At 35.4% G+C, this 15,158-nt stretch overlaps 1 protein-coding gene across 1 annotated transcript; it reads right to left on the reverse strand.

The window, feature by feature from the left end:
• Positions 1–14,449: 14,449 nt before the first annotated feature.
• Positions 14,450–14,929, reverse strand: LOC137838263 (uncharacterized). Its single transcript, XM_068647513.2, has one exon. The coding sequence runs from the start codon at positions 14,927–14,929 to the stop codon at positions 14,450–14,452; it is 480 nt and encodes a 159-aa protein (XP_068503614.2).
• Between the last annotated feature and the right edge of the window lie 229 nt (positions 14,930–15,158).

Here is a 15,158-nt window from a genome sequence, read left to right on the forward strand (position 1 = left end):
TAACCTCTATGGACCCAAATTTGTTAGGGGACCAAACCTTGCCACCTGATTTTGTCTTTTGCAGGATTCCTTGATGAAAAGCAAGCATATGTGGTACCTGGACAATGGCTATTCCAAACACATGACAAGAGATATATCCAAGTTTGTCAACATCATCCTCAAGCAAGAAGGTCATGTTACCTATGGGATAACAACAAAAGGAAGATTCTTGGGAAAGGCATTATAGGAAATGAAAACAACTTCTTGATTCATGATGTTCTACACGTGGAAGGACTCAAGCATAATCTTCTCAGCATAAGCCAATTGTGTGATAGAGGGTATCAAGTGACCTTCAAACCTAACAATTGTGAGATTCCTCTATCCAATTCACAGGAAGTGCTACTGGTTGGTAAAAGAGGTAATAATGTTTACCTTCTTGACATATCAAATCCCACATCTCTTGACTGTCTTTTAACCAAGCATGAGGAATCATGGCTTTGGCATAGAAGAATTTCTCATATTCATATGCATCACTTGAACAAACTGATAGCTAATGATCTTGTTGTAGGGCTACCTAAGCTTAAGTTTAAAAAAGATCATGTATGTGAAGCTTGCCAAAAAGGGAAACAAACTAAACATTCCTCTAAACTGAAAAATATGGTATCCACTTCAAAACCCCTTGAGCTTCTTCACATGGATCTGTTTGGTCCCTCAAGGACAATGAGTCTTGGTGGGAATTATTATGCTCTTGTTGTGGTTGATGATTTTTCCAGGTTCACATGGACAATGTTTCTGGAGTCAAAAAGCAATGCCTTCTCTGCATTCAAGAACTAGCTAAGAGGTTGTAGAATACATGTTGCAACAACATATGTGTTATCCGTAGTGATAATGGAGGAGAATTTCATAATGAAAATTTCAGCTCCTTTTGTGAAAAGCTTTGTATCTTCCACAATTTCTCTGCTCCAAGAACACCTCAGTAGAATGGTGTGGTGGAAAGAAAGAACAGATCGCTTGAAGAACTGGCCAGGAAAATATTGAGTGAATCATCCTTGCCAAAATACTTTTGGGCAGATGTTATAAGTACTGAATGCTATGTGATGAATTGGGTTCTCATCATGCCTATCTTAAAGAAGACTCCATATGAACTGCTTAATGGAAGGAAACCCAATATAGGTCATCTAAAGGTATTTTGGATGTAAGTGTTATATTCTGAATAATGGTAAAGAAAATCTTGTAAAATTTGATGAGAAAGCAGACAATGGTATTTGTCTTGGTTACTCTTTATCTAGTCATGCTTATAGGGTTTATAATAAAAAACTCATGACTGTAAAGGAATCTATACATGTTGTATTTGATGAAACTAACCCTGCAAAACAAAGTTCCTTGAGGAATTGTGCAGAAGAAGATGAGCAAAACATCTTTCTAAAGAATTTGGAAACCTGTCCAGAAAAACAATCAATTGATTATGCGAATCAACCGATTGATATTCTTCAACTAGAGGAGCTACCCAAGGAATGGAGGATTCCAAGAGACGTCTCTGTGGAAAACATAATCGGAGATATTAATAAAGGAGTTTCTACACGAAGAACCATAGCAAACTACTGCAGACACATGGCCTTAATCTCTCAAGTTGAACCCAAATCAGTTGATGAAGCTCTCAAGGATGTGATTTGGACTGTTGTTATGCATGAGGAGCTAAATCAATTCATCAGTAATGATGTGTCACTCCTGGTCCCAAAATAGATCATATGAACATCATTGGGACGAAATGGGTGTTCAGAAACAAGGTTGATGAATCAGGGGTGATAACAAGGAACAAAGCAAAACTTGTTGCACTAGTGGCCAGATTGGAAGTTGTAAGGTTGTTGCTAGCCTTTTCTTCCATGAGCGGGTTAAAATTGTTCCAAATGGATGTGAAGAGTGCCTTCCTTAACATAGTTATCAATGAAGAGGTCTTTGTCTCACAACCACCCGGGTTTGTAGATCATCAACATCCCAAGCATGTATAGAAGCTGAAAAAGGCCTTGTATGGTCTTAAGCAAGCTCCAAGGCAGTGGAATGAGAGGTTAAGTAACTTCCTCTTGTCTCATGACTATGAAAGAAGGAAGGTTGGCAAAACTCTCTTTATCAAAAAATCAAATTCTGCCATTATTTTAGTCCAAATATATGTTGATGACATTATTTTTGGTGCTACTAATGATAGCTTGTGTAAAGAATTTGTGGTAGCTATGCAAGGAGAATTTGAAATGTCGATGATGGGAGAGTTCTCCTTCTTCTTGGGACTAAGGTCCAACAATCAAAGGATGGCATCTTCTAAGTCAATCCAAGTATTGTAAGGAAATTCTCAAAAGTTTTGAAATGGTGCAGTGTAAAGAAGCAACTACACCTATGTCCACAAGTTTTATCATGGTTTAAATTCTGCTGCTTCCATGCTCTTGTTCACCATAGTTCTGCTGCAGACAAGTCTAATTTTGGCACTGGTTTTTATGGTTATTTGTCTGGTTTTTCTGCTTAAAGGCTTATGCAGAAAACTGGTTTTGTGTGCCTTGGTATCCTGCTGGTATACTTGCTTTGTATATGCACAAATTCTGTTTTGCAGGACTTTTCAAGTTCAAAAACAACAACACAAACAAACCAGGGATTTGTCTTCATCAAATAGGGGGGAGATTGTTGAACAAGATGCTTTGATGTCTCCAAATCCAAGAGGAAAGCTTGAAGACCTTGTTGTTGGGTGTGTGTGTGTGTTGTCTAGTTGTTTGAAACTTGTTAATTCACTCCTTAAGCTGATCCAAGTTCATTTGAATCTTTAACCTTTTGAAAAGATGGGTTTTATAAAAAGCTGTTGAAATTTCAACAGGTTGTTTTTCGAAACAACAAGTTGTTTTACCTTAGTAGTTTTTGAAAAGGTTTTGAAAAGCTTGACTTTGCTGTCAAAGTCAATTCAACCGATTGTTTCGACAAAACAATCGATTGTTTTTCTGATAAACTTAACAGAATTCTGTTAAGTGGTTTTAATATGTTTTAAATGATCCTAACTACCTTGATTCCTTTATTAAATGCTTTTGACCACTTGGTTGGTCCATATAAATGTGGTTTTACACTCCTAATCTTAGAGTAAGAAAAAGAGTGTATCAAAAATAGTTTTTCCAAGATTTGAAAGAGCTTTGGATCATTCTTAAGTGTGTGGAATAGGATTGGGTTGTATTCTGAACTTTAAGCTTTGTAATACCCAGGTGTATTCTATTCCCTTATTCCTTGATTACTGTATTTTTGTATTTATGTTGCCAAGGAGTGTTTGTGTGTTCTTGAGGTGTTCAAGATCAACACTCTTGGGGTGGTTTGCCAAAGGTAATGTGTTTCTTGAGGGGTTCAAGGTCACTACTTTGGTGTCTGGTGTTTGTAATATGGTTTTGATTGCATGGTGGATTACCCAGTGGTTTCTGGGGTCTGGATGTAGCTCTTGGTGTAAGAGTGAACCAGTATAAATCTGTTTGTGTGATTTTATCTTTCCCTAATCTTAGAGATATCTATTTTAAGTTGTTTTTATTAACTGCTGATAAAAACAACCGGTTCAATCGCAAAAACAATCGGTTGATTTTCTGGAAATCAACTAAAACAGCTTTGTGCTTTGCTGTCCTTAGTTTCTTTCTCTGTGATTCTTCATTGACCTTCATTATACCTTCAAAGTTTGCGAAAATCTTTCATAAACAATTCACCCCCCTCTTATTTAAGGCCATATATTCTAACACTAGATTCCAGTCCAATCCGAAAGAATCACACATTAAAGCTGCCAAAAGAATTCTGAAGTATCTAAAAGGCACATCCATTGTTGGGTTATGGTATCCTTATCATTGTCCTATACATTTAGTTGGATACTCTTATTCAGATTTTGAAGGATGCAAACTGGACAGGAAAAGCACAAGTGTTACTTGTCATCTACTTGGCTCCAGCCTTATCTCTTGGCATAACAAGAAGCAAGCCTGCGTAGCACTCTCCATTACTGAAGCATAATACATTGTTGCAGAAAGCTGTTGTGCTTAGATTTTGTGGATTAAACAATAGCTTCAAGACTTTGGATTAAAAGTCAGCAAAGTACCCCTACTGTGTGACTACACATGTGCCATCAATCTCACAAAAAATCAAGTTCAGCACTCTAGGACAAAACATATTGAGATCCGACACCATTTCATAAGAGATCATGTGAGTAATGGAGACTGTGAGGTGAAGTTCATTGCAACCGAAAGGCAATTGGCAGATTTTTTCACTAAATCTTTGCCAAAGGACAGGTTCTTCTTTCTCAGAAATGAGTTAGGAATTCTTGACTCACAAACTCTCTTTTAAATGTTGTTTTTTTTATCTCTCCTTTGATTCTATTTGTGAAGAAAATAGGGGGAGAAGTTTCTGTGGTTTGTATGTTTGTATTGTGTGCTTAAATTATGTTTTAACTTGGTTTATATGCTGCTTACTTTGATTAAAATTGTTGCATAAACCTCTGCTGGATAAAATTCTTATTCGCACCTCTCTTTAACCATCTTTTCACGCTGATTTTGCTGACTTTCCTTATGGAAATCACTAAGTGAAAAATGGTTCCTTGGTGCTGATGAAATCTGGAAAGGGTTACCTCTTGTATTTGCAAATTTTGTGTTTTGCAGGTATTGACAAATTCAAACAAAACATCCCAAGCAAACCAAAGATTTGTCTTCATCAAATAGGGGGAGATTGTTGAACTTGAAGCTTTGGTGTCTCCAAATCTATGAAGTTTACTTGAAGACTACGTTGTTGCTTGAAGGCATGGGTTCTGGGTAGATTAGAATTTGTCAATCCACTCTTAGCTTGATCCAAAACTAAATCAATCATGTTCTTTAAAAGAAAAAAAAAATTCAAAATAAGTGAAAAACAACTTGTTGATTTGTCGTTTCAATCGGTTGTTTTACACTTGGTAGTTTTGGAAAGGATTTGAAAAAGCTGAAATTGGTTGACCTCAATTCGCACTTTCAATCGATTGTTTTTTTGAAAACATAACAGAATTGGTTTAATCCATTAAAACTATATTTGCTTATTTCAAATCTGTTTTAGCCCCTGATTGATAGTCTGAAATGGCTATTTTTAAGGCTATATAACTGGTTTTTGAATCTCTAATTGAGAGAGAGATCAAATTACAAAAGATCAAAGAGATTTTCTAAAGATTGCAAGATTGCTAAAAGTTTTGCATTAGTTAAGAGTGGAGTAGGTTTTGTTGTATTCATATTTTGTATCAGGTGTGATCCTTCTTATTCTTTGTTGTTCTTTAATTCATTTTGTATAAGTGTGAGAAACTGGTGTTACATCTAGGGGTTTCTGGGGACTAGATGTAGCTCATATTAAGAGTGAACCAGTATAATCCTTGTGTGTTCAATCTCTCTATCTCTCACTGCTTATAAAACTGTTTGATCTGTGATTTGTCAATCGATTGATTTGTATAAACAATCAATTGATTTTCTGGAATCAAATTAAAACAGTTTTGTTGATTGGCTTATCTGATTGCTTTTTCTGGGTTTCTGCATTAATATTCATTCTTGTTCAGAATTTGCGAAAATCTTTCATTAAGCAATTCACCCCCTCTTGTTTAAACGCCTATAAATCCAACATTAATCTCCATCATGAAAATAATGTTGCTTAAGCTTGCTTGGAATTTTGCTTATAGTAACAAGCCTTGGTCTTTTCCCCTGAAAGCCAAAGTTCTTAAATAAAAGTACAAACTTCAAATGGTTTATCGATCCCCGTCTCTTTAGTCTGCAATTAAACAGTTTTATGCTACTATACTTGACAATACTTCTTGGACTATTGGTACAGGTACTTTTAAATGGTGTTCTACTACTTCTTTAGATAATATTGTAGGGTTATCTGATGGTGCTAGCATTTCGGATACAGTCTCTCAATTTTGGAATGGTTGTGATTGGAATATTCCATTGTCTTTACAAAGCCTCATTTTTTTAATCATATCATGGTTATGGAGGCCCAGAATATTCCTAATTGGATTTTATGAGTCTGTTAGTTTCACTCTTAAATTGGCTAGAACTTTTTTCTTGAAACTAGAAGTTTCCTATGGTTTGGGTAAATTCATTTGATCTTCATATATTCTGTCTTCCAAAACTCTAGTACTCTGGAAAATTTTACATGGGCGGCTTCCTACCGATCAATAGATTCAGCATAAAGGTTATATGTTCTATGTGTACGCTTTGTGAAAAGCACGAGGAATCTATTCAACATTTATTTTTTCAATGTTTTAATGCTTTGCATATTTGAAGTTGGGTTCAAAAGTGTTGGGTTCAAAAGTGTCAAAGTTCAAGAGGGGGGTGAATTAAGCTTTTACAACTTTCACACAGATTCGGTCTTTTTGCAAAACAGAGGAAAATAATCTATTTATTTAGCAATGAACAAATTTATTTTTATTCTGCTTAGTGTATTAAGACAGTTATATCAGTTGTGTGATTTTATGATATTAAGCGAGTTGATCAGCTAGCAACGTTCACATCAATTTCCACAGAATAAAATGTGAGAGCAGAATCAATAAAATACAATTCTTGAATGCAAAGTCAAACTCTTGAATGAAACTTGTTAATTAATTGAGTTAACTTTCATAGAACAATGAACTCCAATTATGTTCAACAGCTCACATAGGTTTTCACAAAAGCTTCAAATTGATTTTCCAGAAATCAAGAACAGTAGGAACAAATCCAGAAAGAACAAATTTATTCTTAATTGAACAGATTTAATTTCTGACAGACTAACAAATGAATCAGTAAAATACAATTCTTGAATGCAAAGTCAAACTCTTGAATGAAACTTGTTAATTAATTGAGTTAACTTTCATAGAACAATGAACTCCAATTATGTTCAACAGCTCACAAAGGTTTTCACAAAAGCTTCAAATTGATTTTCCAGAAATCAAGAACAGTATGAACAAATCCAGAAAGAACAAATTTATTCTTAATTGAACAGATTTAATTTCTGACAGACTAACAAATGAATCAGTAAAATAGTGCAAAGATGAAGAGAGATTGAACACAAAGAGATTGTACTGGTTCACTCAAATGAGCTACATCCAGTCTCACCTAATTCAAGGTGAAATCCACTAAAAACACAGTTCAAAACAATTACACAACCACTATTCTTGAACCTTACTAGCACATGGCACACCTTGTTGAAAAAGCCTATTTCAACACACACAACTCTTCAAGAAACCCTATCAAGAAGAGTCTTACAATCACGCTTTACAAAGAAAAAGAAAGATGAAATGAATACACCTGGAAAGAGAATGCAGAAATATGACTTAGACCAGTAGAACAGATTGCACACATTGTGACAACACCTCCAACTAAACCTTAAAACCAAGCAAGAACAAGCACAATTTCTAATTTTGAAAAATCTTTCAAGCACACGTACTCATTCTCTTAAAATACTCAATCTCTATTGTAAAACTTGTTTTCTCAACAACTACTTTAAGTCAGAACCATTTCTCTTTTTATAAGAGACATTTTATAATAGACTTTTAAAAAAGCAGTTAAAGTAGTTATAAAAAGAACATATTGAAAATAAAATGAATAGATTTATTTTCGAAAGCAAAGAGAGTTTTTGAAAGGTTGCAGTTTAGTTACATGAGTCTTAGCCAAGCTTCTTAGTGCAAAGATAAAGATGTGGAAAGCACTTATGAACCAGGCACCAGACTAAAAAGAATCTATTCATTTAAGGAAGACAAATTCATTTTCAAAAAGATAACTAGAGATATTTGAACAGATAAAACACAGTCATTTTTTATAGCATGAAGACTGAGTCAAGATTCTTGATGCACAAAACAAGGTTATCAAAAAATTTTAACAAAACATCAGGTTAATAAAGAATCTATTCATTTAAGAAAGAACAGATTCCTTTTCTGTGCAGTAAAGAGTATTTTGGTAAAACATGTGAAAAACATTTTTAGAAAACATTGTGCTTGCTCTTATCACATGGTTAAGGGTTAAGAGGTGGGTCAGAAGCAAAAACTCACTTTAAACAACCACTAATCTATGCCTAGAACAACAACAAATGCAAATACAAGCTTCAAAGCGAAGTACACAATTGAATTCATCAAACACATTATCTTGAAGGGGCAACATTCATCTTCAACAATCTCCCCCTGTTTGATGGAGAGAAAACCCCATAGCTCAGTTGCTTTGAAGAGAGATCAACACTTGTACTACACCAAATACCAAAATACAAAAGCTAAAAGTAATCATAGCATAAACCAGATTTAGGGCCTAGAGTGTAACTCCCTGTATCACCTAGCATCACCTAGCATGGTTAGCCTATTTTTCCCCCTTTGGATTCATCAAACAACATTTTGGCATAGAGAAATAAAAAACCAGATAAAAGCCAACCATAACAATCTAGAAAACAATACAAATTGTTCAACAGATTACAGAAATATAAACTAGGTGAAAGATAAACATAGAAACAAGGCACTTATACTACTTGTAGTACAGTTCTGCCAACTGCACCTAAACTTCTTCAATTTGATGATCGAGATGCTGGAACCTGGCTTGAGTTGCCTCGAAATAGGTCTTTTGCTCCTCTAACAGTGCATCAAGTCGAGACAGGACTTGCCTCTCAAACATGGACATGGGTTCACATATGTATTCTGGAGCTTGATAGGCAATAAGAGCGTTGTGGTGAGTTGCAGCAACATCTTCATTCATTAATTGTGGTGCCGATGATTCTCCTCTATATTCTGTAGAAGGAGATCTCATTCTTTGACTCCTAACATGGTCAGCAGGGGATTCCATCCTGTGTGATGAAGTGTGATGAACTTCATAGCAAGACTATTCTGCAGCTTACACAGTATCATCTTCCATAGGCACTGCATCATCTCCCTCATCATTGTTGAGATTTAAACCTCCACGTTCCTCCCTGTGAGTCTTGCTTTTGAGAAACACCCAACAGTCATCTACTTTGTGAAATCTCATCTTTAGGAGAGTTGAATTATCAATCTCACTCACAACTTTGATGGTCTCATTCCTCTCATTAGTAGTGTCAATACCAAAATGATCAATTAATTTTGACACAAGAATAGCATAAGGAAATCTGTAATCAGTTAACCTTTTCGATTTCAACATATGCTCCATGATAATGTATACCCAGTTACTTTGATCAGATTCATAATGCAATAAAGGAGGATTAAATCTTCTTCATGCAAAACCGCATGATTAGTGCCTCTAGGAATAAGTTGCCATGCAATGATGTAGACAATTAATCTTGGAGTTAAATTTAGATTACCTGCATGGAACCTGTTGACACTCTGAGTTGGATTTCTTACACAGCTCCTGTAGTATTGGATTTTTTTGAACTCTTGAATCCTATTTGTGTTCCCTTTTCCAACCTTCAAACCAGAATATTTGATTCTAGCCACTGAATTTCACACATTATTTGTGACTTTCATTTTGATGCCTTTCACATAGGTCACAAGATTTTTCCCATCCAGAGTTAAATTGGTGTAGAAGACCTTAACCAGGCCAGGATATACATTACTAGTCATCTCTAGGAACTACTTCAGTTTTTTATGCTTCAATGCAGATCTGGTTTCAGTCGGTTTCTTAGTTTTCAGCCAGGAAAACTCTAATACCTTGGGTATGTTGATTTGCTCTCTACTCATCTCATGTATGTAAGCAGTTATCCCCTCTTCATTTCCAGCAAACCAATTTTCTAGTACCTCTTGAGAATTGTTGTGTTTTTCCTGATTCTTCTTTTTCTGTCGTGAAGAAGAATCCATTTGTTGAACCAGTTTTATGTCTGCACATCAATTAACTTGGAGACATATTAGTGTGGAGTGAACAACATGTAGCAACAGATAACCAAAGAAAGACATTACCTTACCAGGTTTGAGTCAAGTGGTGAAAGGTGAGTATTAATAATGTTTTAAAACAGATTTATATAGAAAAATAGTGATATTTTGATGAAGCAGTTAAGAGCAGAGAGATACACGAGGATTTTATTCTCTGTATTGTGCAGAGTATCTTTGGAAAGAGGCATAAAATATTTTGAATCACGATGCATACATATCACTCTCCAATTAAGAAGCCAATGCATCAAATCAGTTACAAGACCATGACTAAAACCGTTAAAGATATGGTGGTTAATACCCACTATGTCAGTTAAACAGTCAAAGAGAGATATTAATGTTTCTCTTTCCTAGTCATTAATGCACACCAATATCAGAAAAAAATAAACACATTTAATTTTGATAAATAACAGATTTATTTTTACTTCGGTGGGTAATTAACATTTATGATACCCAATTCATTCAACAGAAAATTAAACCTATCTTGGGCCAATGGTTTAGTGAACAAATCAGCAAGTTGTAAATCAGTACCAATGAATTTAATTTCACATGTTCCATTTGATATATGCTCTCTTAGAAAGTGATGCCTTATTTCATTATGTTTTTTCCTTGAATGCATAATATGATTTTTAGTTAAATTGATGGCACTAGTATTATCACATAGCAGAGGTATATTATTAAGCAAGATACCAAAGTCATTTAACTGCTACCTCAGCCATAGGGTTTGAGCATAGCAACTGCCTGCAGTAATATACTCTGCTTCAGCAGTAGAGAGAGCAACACACGCTTGCTTTTTTCATTGCCAAGAGATCAAGCTTGATCCAAGCAAGTGACATGTGACACTGGTGCTCTTTCTATCAATCTTGCAGCCTGTAAAGTTTGAATCAGAGTACCCAGTCAAGGTTAATGAAATATTACCTGGATACCACAAGCCAACTTGTTTTGTTCCTTGGAGGTATTTTAGAATTCTTTTGGCAGCATTGAAATGTGACTCTTTTGGAGCAGATTGGAAACGAGCACACATGCACACAACAAACATTATGTCAGGTCTGCTGGCAGTAAGATACTATAGAGACCCAATAAGCCCTCTGTACTTAGTCTCATCAACAGGATTTCCAGCAATATCATGATCTAGATGGCAGCTAGTTGAGAAGGGTGTGTTGATTGATTTGCACTTCCATTCCAAATTTTCTTAACAGATCCTTGCAATACTTAGCTTGACTTAAGAATATGCCATCCTTGATTTGTTTGACCTGCAAGCTTAGAAAATAATTCAACTCACCCATCATAGACATTTCGAACTCACTCTTCATGATTTCCACAAATGTTTCACATAATTCTACATTGTTTGACCCGAATATGATATCATCCACATAGACTTGAACTAGAATTATGTCATCCTCTTTCCTCTTAATGAACAAATTTTTATCTGATGTGCCTCTGTCATAGCCTTGTGAGGTAAGAAAATCACTCAACCTCTCATACCATTGTCTAGGGGCTTGCTTAATCCCATAGAGAGCTTTCTTGAGTTTGAATACATATTCTGGATGATAATGGTCTTCAAATCCTGGGGGTTGTGAAACAAATACTTCTTCATTGATATAACCATTCAAGAAGACACTTTTCACATCCATTTGGAATAGGTTGAATCCTTTTATGTAGGAAAAAGCAAGGAGAAGTCTGACAGCTTCAAGTCGAGCCCCTGGTGCATATGTTTCATCATAATCTATTCTTTCTTCTTGGTTATACCCTTTAGCCACAAGTCTGACTTTATTTCTGGTAATCACCCCATGCTCATCCATCTTGTTTCTGAATATCCAGTTTGTTCCAATGATGTTCATTTCAGGTATTCTAGGAACAAGTGACCATACCTCATTCAGAGAAAATTGATTTAGTTCCTCTTGCATAGCCAGAATCCAGGTGTTGTCCTTGAGAGCTTCATCCAGATTTTAAGGTTCCTCTTGAGAAACTAATGCCATTGTCTCACACAGATTGTTTAGAGAATTCCTAGTTGAAACACCTTTTTCAATATTTCCAATGACATTGTCAAGGGTGAGATCTCTTATTCTTTTGGTAAATCTGCAGAAACACTAGGTTCTTTGACAACATGTGAGTCATCAATATCTATATGAATCAATTCATTTTTATGCAAAACAGATTTTAAATCATCACATTCTAAGTCATCTGAAACAGGTTTTGGCATGTAATTATCATATTCATCAAATACAACATGCATTGATTCTTCTACTGTTAGCAATCTTTTATTAAAATCCCTATAAGCATGACCATTTAAAGCATAGCCAATGTGAATTCCTTCATCAGATTATGCATCAAATTTTCCCAAATTCTTTTTTCCATTATTCAGTACAAAGCATTTACATCCAAACACTCTAAGATGACTTACACTAGGTTTTCTACCCTTATATAGCTCATAAGCAGTTTTCTTAAGGATAGGCCTAATTAAGGTTCTATTTAACACATAAGCAGACTGCATCTGCCCAGAAATATTTAGGAAGCTTAGATTCATTCAACATGGTCCTAGCAAGTTCCTCTAGTGATCTATTTTTCCTATCAACAACACCATTCTGTTGGGTAGTCCTAGGGGCTGAAAAGCTATGTGATATCCAATGTTTTTCACAAAACCTTTCAAACTTAGCATTTTGAAACTCACCCCCATGATCACTACGAATAGATTTCACACAGCAGCCATTTTCATTTTGCAGAACTTTTGTCAATTTCTTAAAAGCCTTATAAGCATAATTTTTGTAAGCAAGAAAGAGAGTCCATGTATATCTAGAATAATCATCAATAATAACCAATGCATATAAATTTCCAGCCAAGCTAGCAACTCTAGAGGGTTCAAACAGATCCATATGTAGAACATCCAAGGGTTTCTTATTAGAAATAATGTCCTTTGATTTAAAGGAAGTTCTGATTTGTTTACCTTTCACACATGCATCACAGAGTCTGTTATCCTGAAATTTTATATTAGGCAAACCAGAAACAAGATCCTTGGATTTCAATTTATTCAAGTGATTAGTGTGAATGTGAGCTAACCTTCTGTGCCACAGCCAAGACTCATCACTTTTAGACTAAAAACATTCATTTACAAAATTAGTTTCCAATATATCAAAGAGATATATGTTATTCACTCTCTTACTAGTAAACAACACCTTACTAGAGGAATCATGTCAGATTGTGCACCCATTTGACTTGAAGTTTACCTTGTACCCTTTGTCACATAGTTGACTGATACTTAGAAGAAAATGTCTAAGTCCTTCCACATAAAGCACATTCTCAATGGTGGTTGAATTTCCAGTTCCAACAGTTCCTCTTCCTAGAATTCTTCCACAATTATTGTCCCCATAAGTGACATGTCCCTCTGCTTTGAGTTTTAAGCTAGTGAACTTAGTTAGGTCACCAGTCATATGTTTTGAACATCCACTGTCCAAATACCACTGATTTCTCTTGCTGCTTTTCTGCAAAACAAAACAAAGACAATACACATGGTACCTTTTTTAGTCTAGGGTCTAGCAGTGATTAATACCTTTCCTTTGGAAGCCATTTGGCCAAGCTTTTAGGAATAAGGTATTTTCTAGCAATGTATGTTCTAGAAGTATGTCCAGATTTCATACAATAAAAGCAAGTAACATGATATGCCTTTTTGCCACTATTAAAAGATGAAAAACTAGTTTTTGCTGGAACAAAAAAACTTGAAAGCTTTTTAACATTGTTTACTTTTCCAGGATTATAGCCAATTCCATTTTTGTTGAAAACAACATTTTGTGAACCTAGAAGAGACTCAAGATTATCCCTACCTTTAGTGAAATTGGATAAATTTTCCAGCAAATACTCAACTTGTTTTTCCAGCTTTTTACAGTTTTCATAAGTCTTTATGGAAGCATGCAAACATGTCAATTCAAGACTTACAAGATCAGTTTTAGCTTTATGCAGTTCTACCTCAAGAGATTTTACCTTAGGTGCAAGTACATTATTTACTTTTTGCAATTTACTGCATATAACAGCTAACCTATTTGCCTCATCATGCGTTTCTTTGAAAGCAACCAACAGTTGATCATAATTGTCAGATTCCATGGAGAAGTCACTAACCGAATCACATATTGATCCTTCATCTTTCATCATGAAACACAAATTGGTTTCTTCACTTTCTGTTGAAGAGTTGCTTGTTGATGACACTTCATTCTCTTCCCAAGATATGTAAGCTCTTCTCCCCTTGCTTCTTTCAACCTTCTTGCTGGCTGTTTTTTCTTTAGTGTGATTGTTTGGACAATCCATCTTAATATGTCCTGTTTTACCACAACCAAAGCAAGTATAGTTAGAAGAATTAGATTCATTCGATTTAAGATACCTTCTTTTCTGTTGAGTCCTATCTCTGCCTTTCTTCTTTAGGAATCTGTTGAACCTTTTTGTGAGTAGACTTATTGTTTCATCATGTTCAGCTTCTGCCTCCTCACTGATATCATTCTGTACACTTGCTTTCAATGCAAGTCCCTTAGTTTTCCTTTCCATTGTTTCTTGCTCTTTAAGCCTTTTGAGCTCCAGCTCATGCTCCATTAATTTTCCAAACAGTGCAGTAGTGGACAACTTTGACAGGTCTCAGCTTTCTGAAATTCCAGTTACTTTGGGTTGCCAGCTCCTATCAAGAGATTTCAGCACCTTTATATTGAGCTCTTCTTTGTCAAACTCTTTTCTCAATTCAGTAAGATGATTTACAATGTGGGTAAATCTCTTTTGTACATCAACAATGGTTTCTTCAGGTTGCATCCTGAAAAGCTCATATTCTTGAATGAGTGAATGCTTTCTTGATCTCTTCACATCATCCGTTCCCTCATGAGTTACCTCCAAAACCTCCCACATTTCCTTAACAGAGTTGCATTGAGATATTCTGAAGAATTCATCCATTCTCAATGCAGAGGTTATGATGTTCTTTGCTACTGAATCATATTGAGCTTTCTTTCTCTCACTCACAATCCATTCAGACCTTGATTTCTTCACTGTTTCATCCTTGATAACCTGCATCGGTACAAAAAGTCCATCGACCACAACCTCCCAAATACCAAAGTCAATAGATTCCATGAAAAATTTCATTCTAATTTTCCAGAAAGCATAATTCATCCCCCTGAACATAGGGGGTCTATTAATAGACGAACCCTCAGCAAAAAGCACTTTAAACCCAGACATATTGCAAACAAACTTGAGTAAAATACAAGTCCTAGCTCTGATACCAATTGTTGGGTTCAAAAGTGTCAAAGTTCAAGAGGGGGGTGAATTGAGCTTTTAAAACTTTCACACAAATTCGGTCTTT

The sequence above is a fragment of the Phaseolus vulgaris genome, chromosome 4 (assembly GCF_051622355.1).
Source record: "Phaseolus vulgaris cultivar YP4 chromosome 4, ASM5162235v1, whole genome shotgun sequence".
Taxonomy (NCBI): domain Eukaryota; kingdom Viridiplantae; phylum Streptophyta; class Magnoliopsida; order Fabales; family Fabaceae; genus Phaseolus; species Phaseolus vulgaris.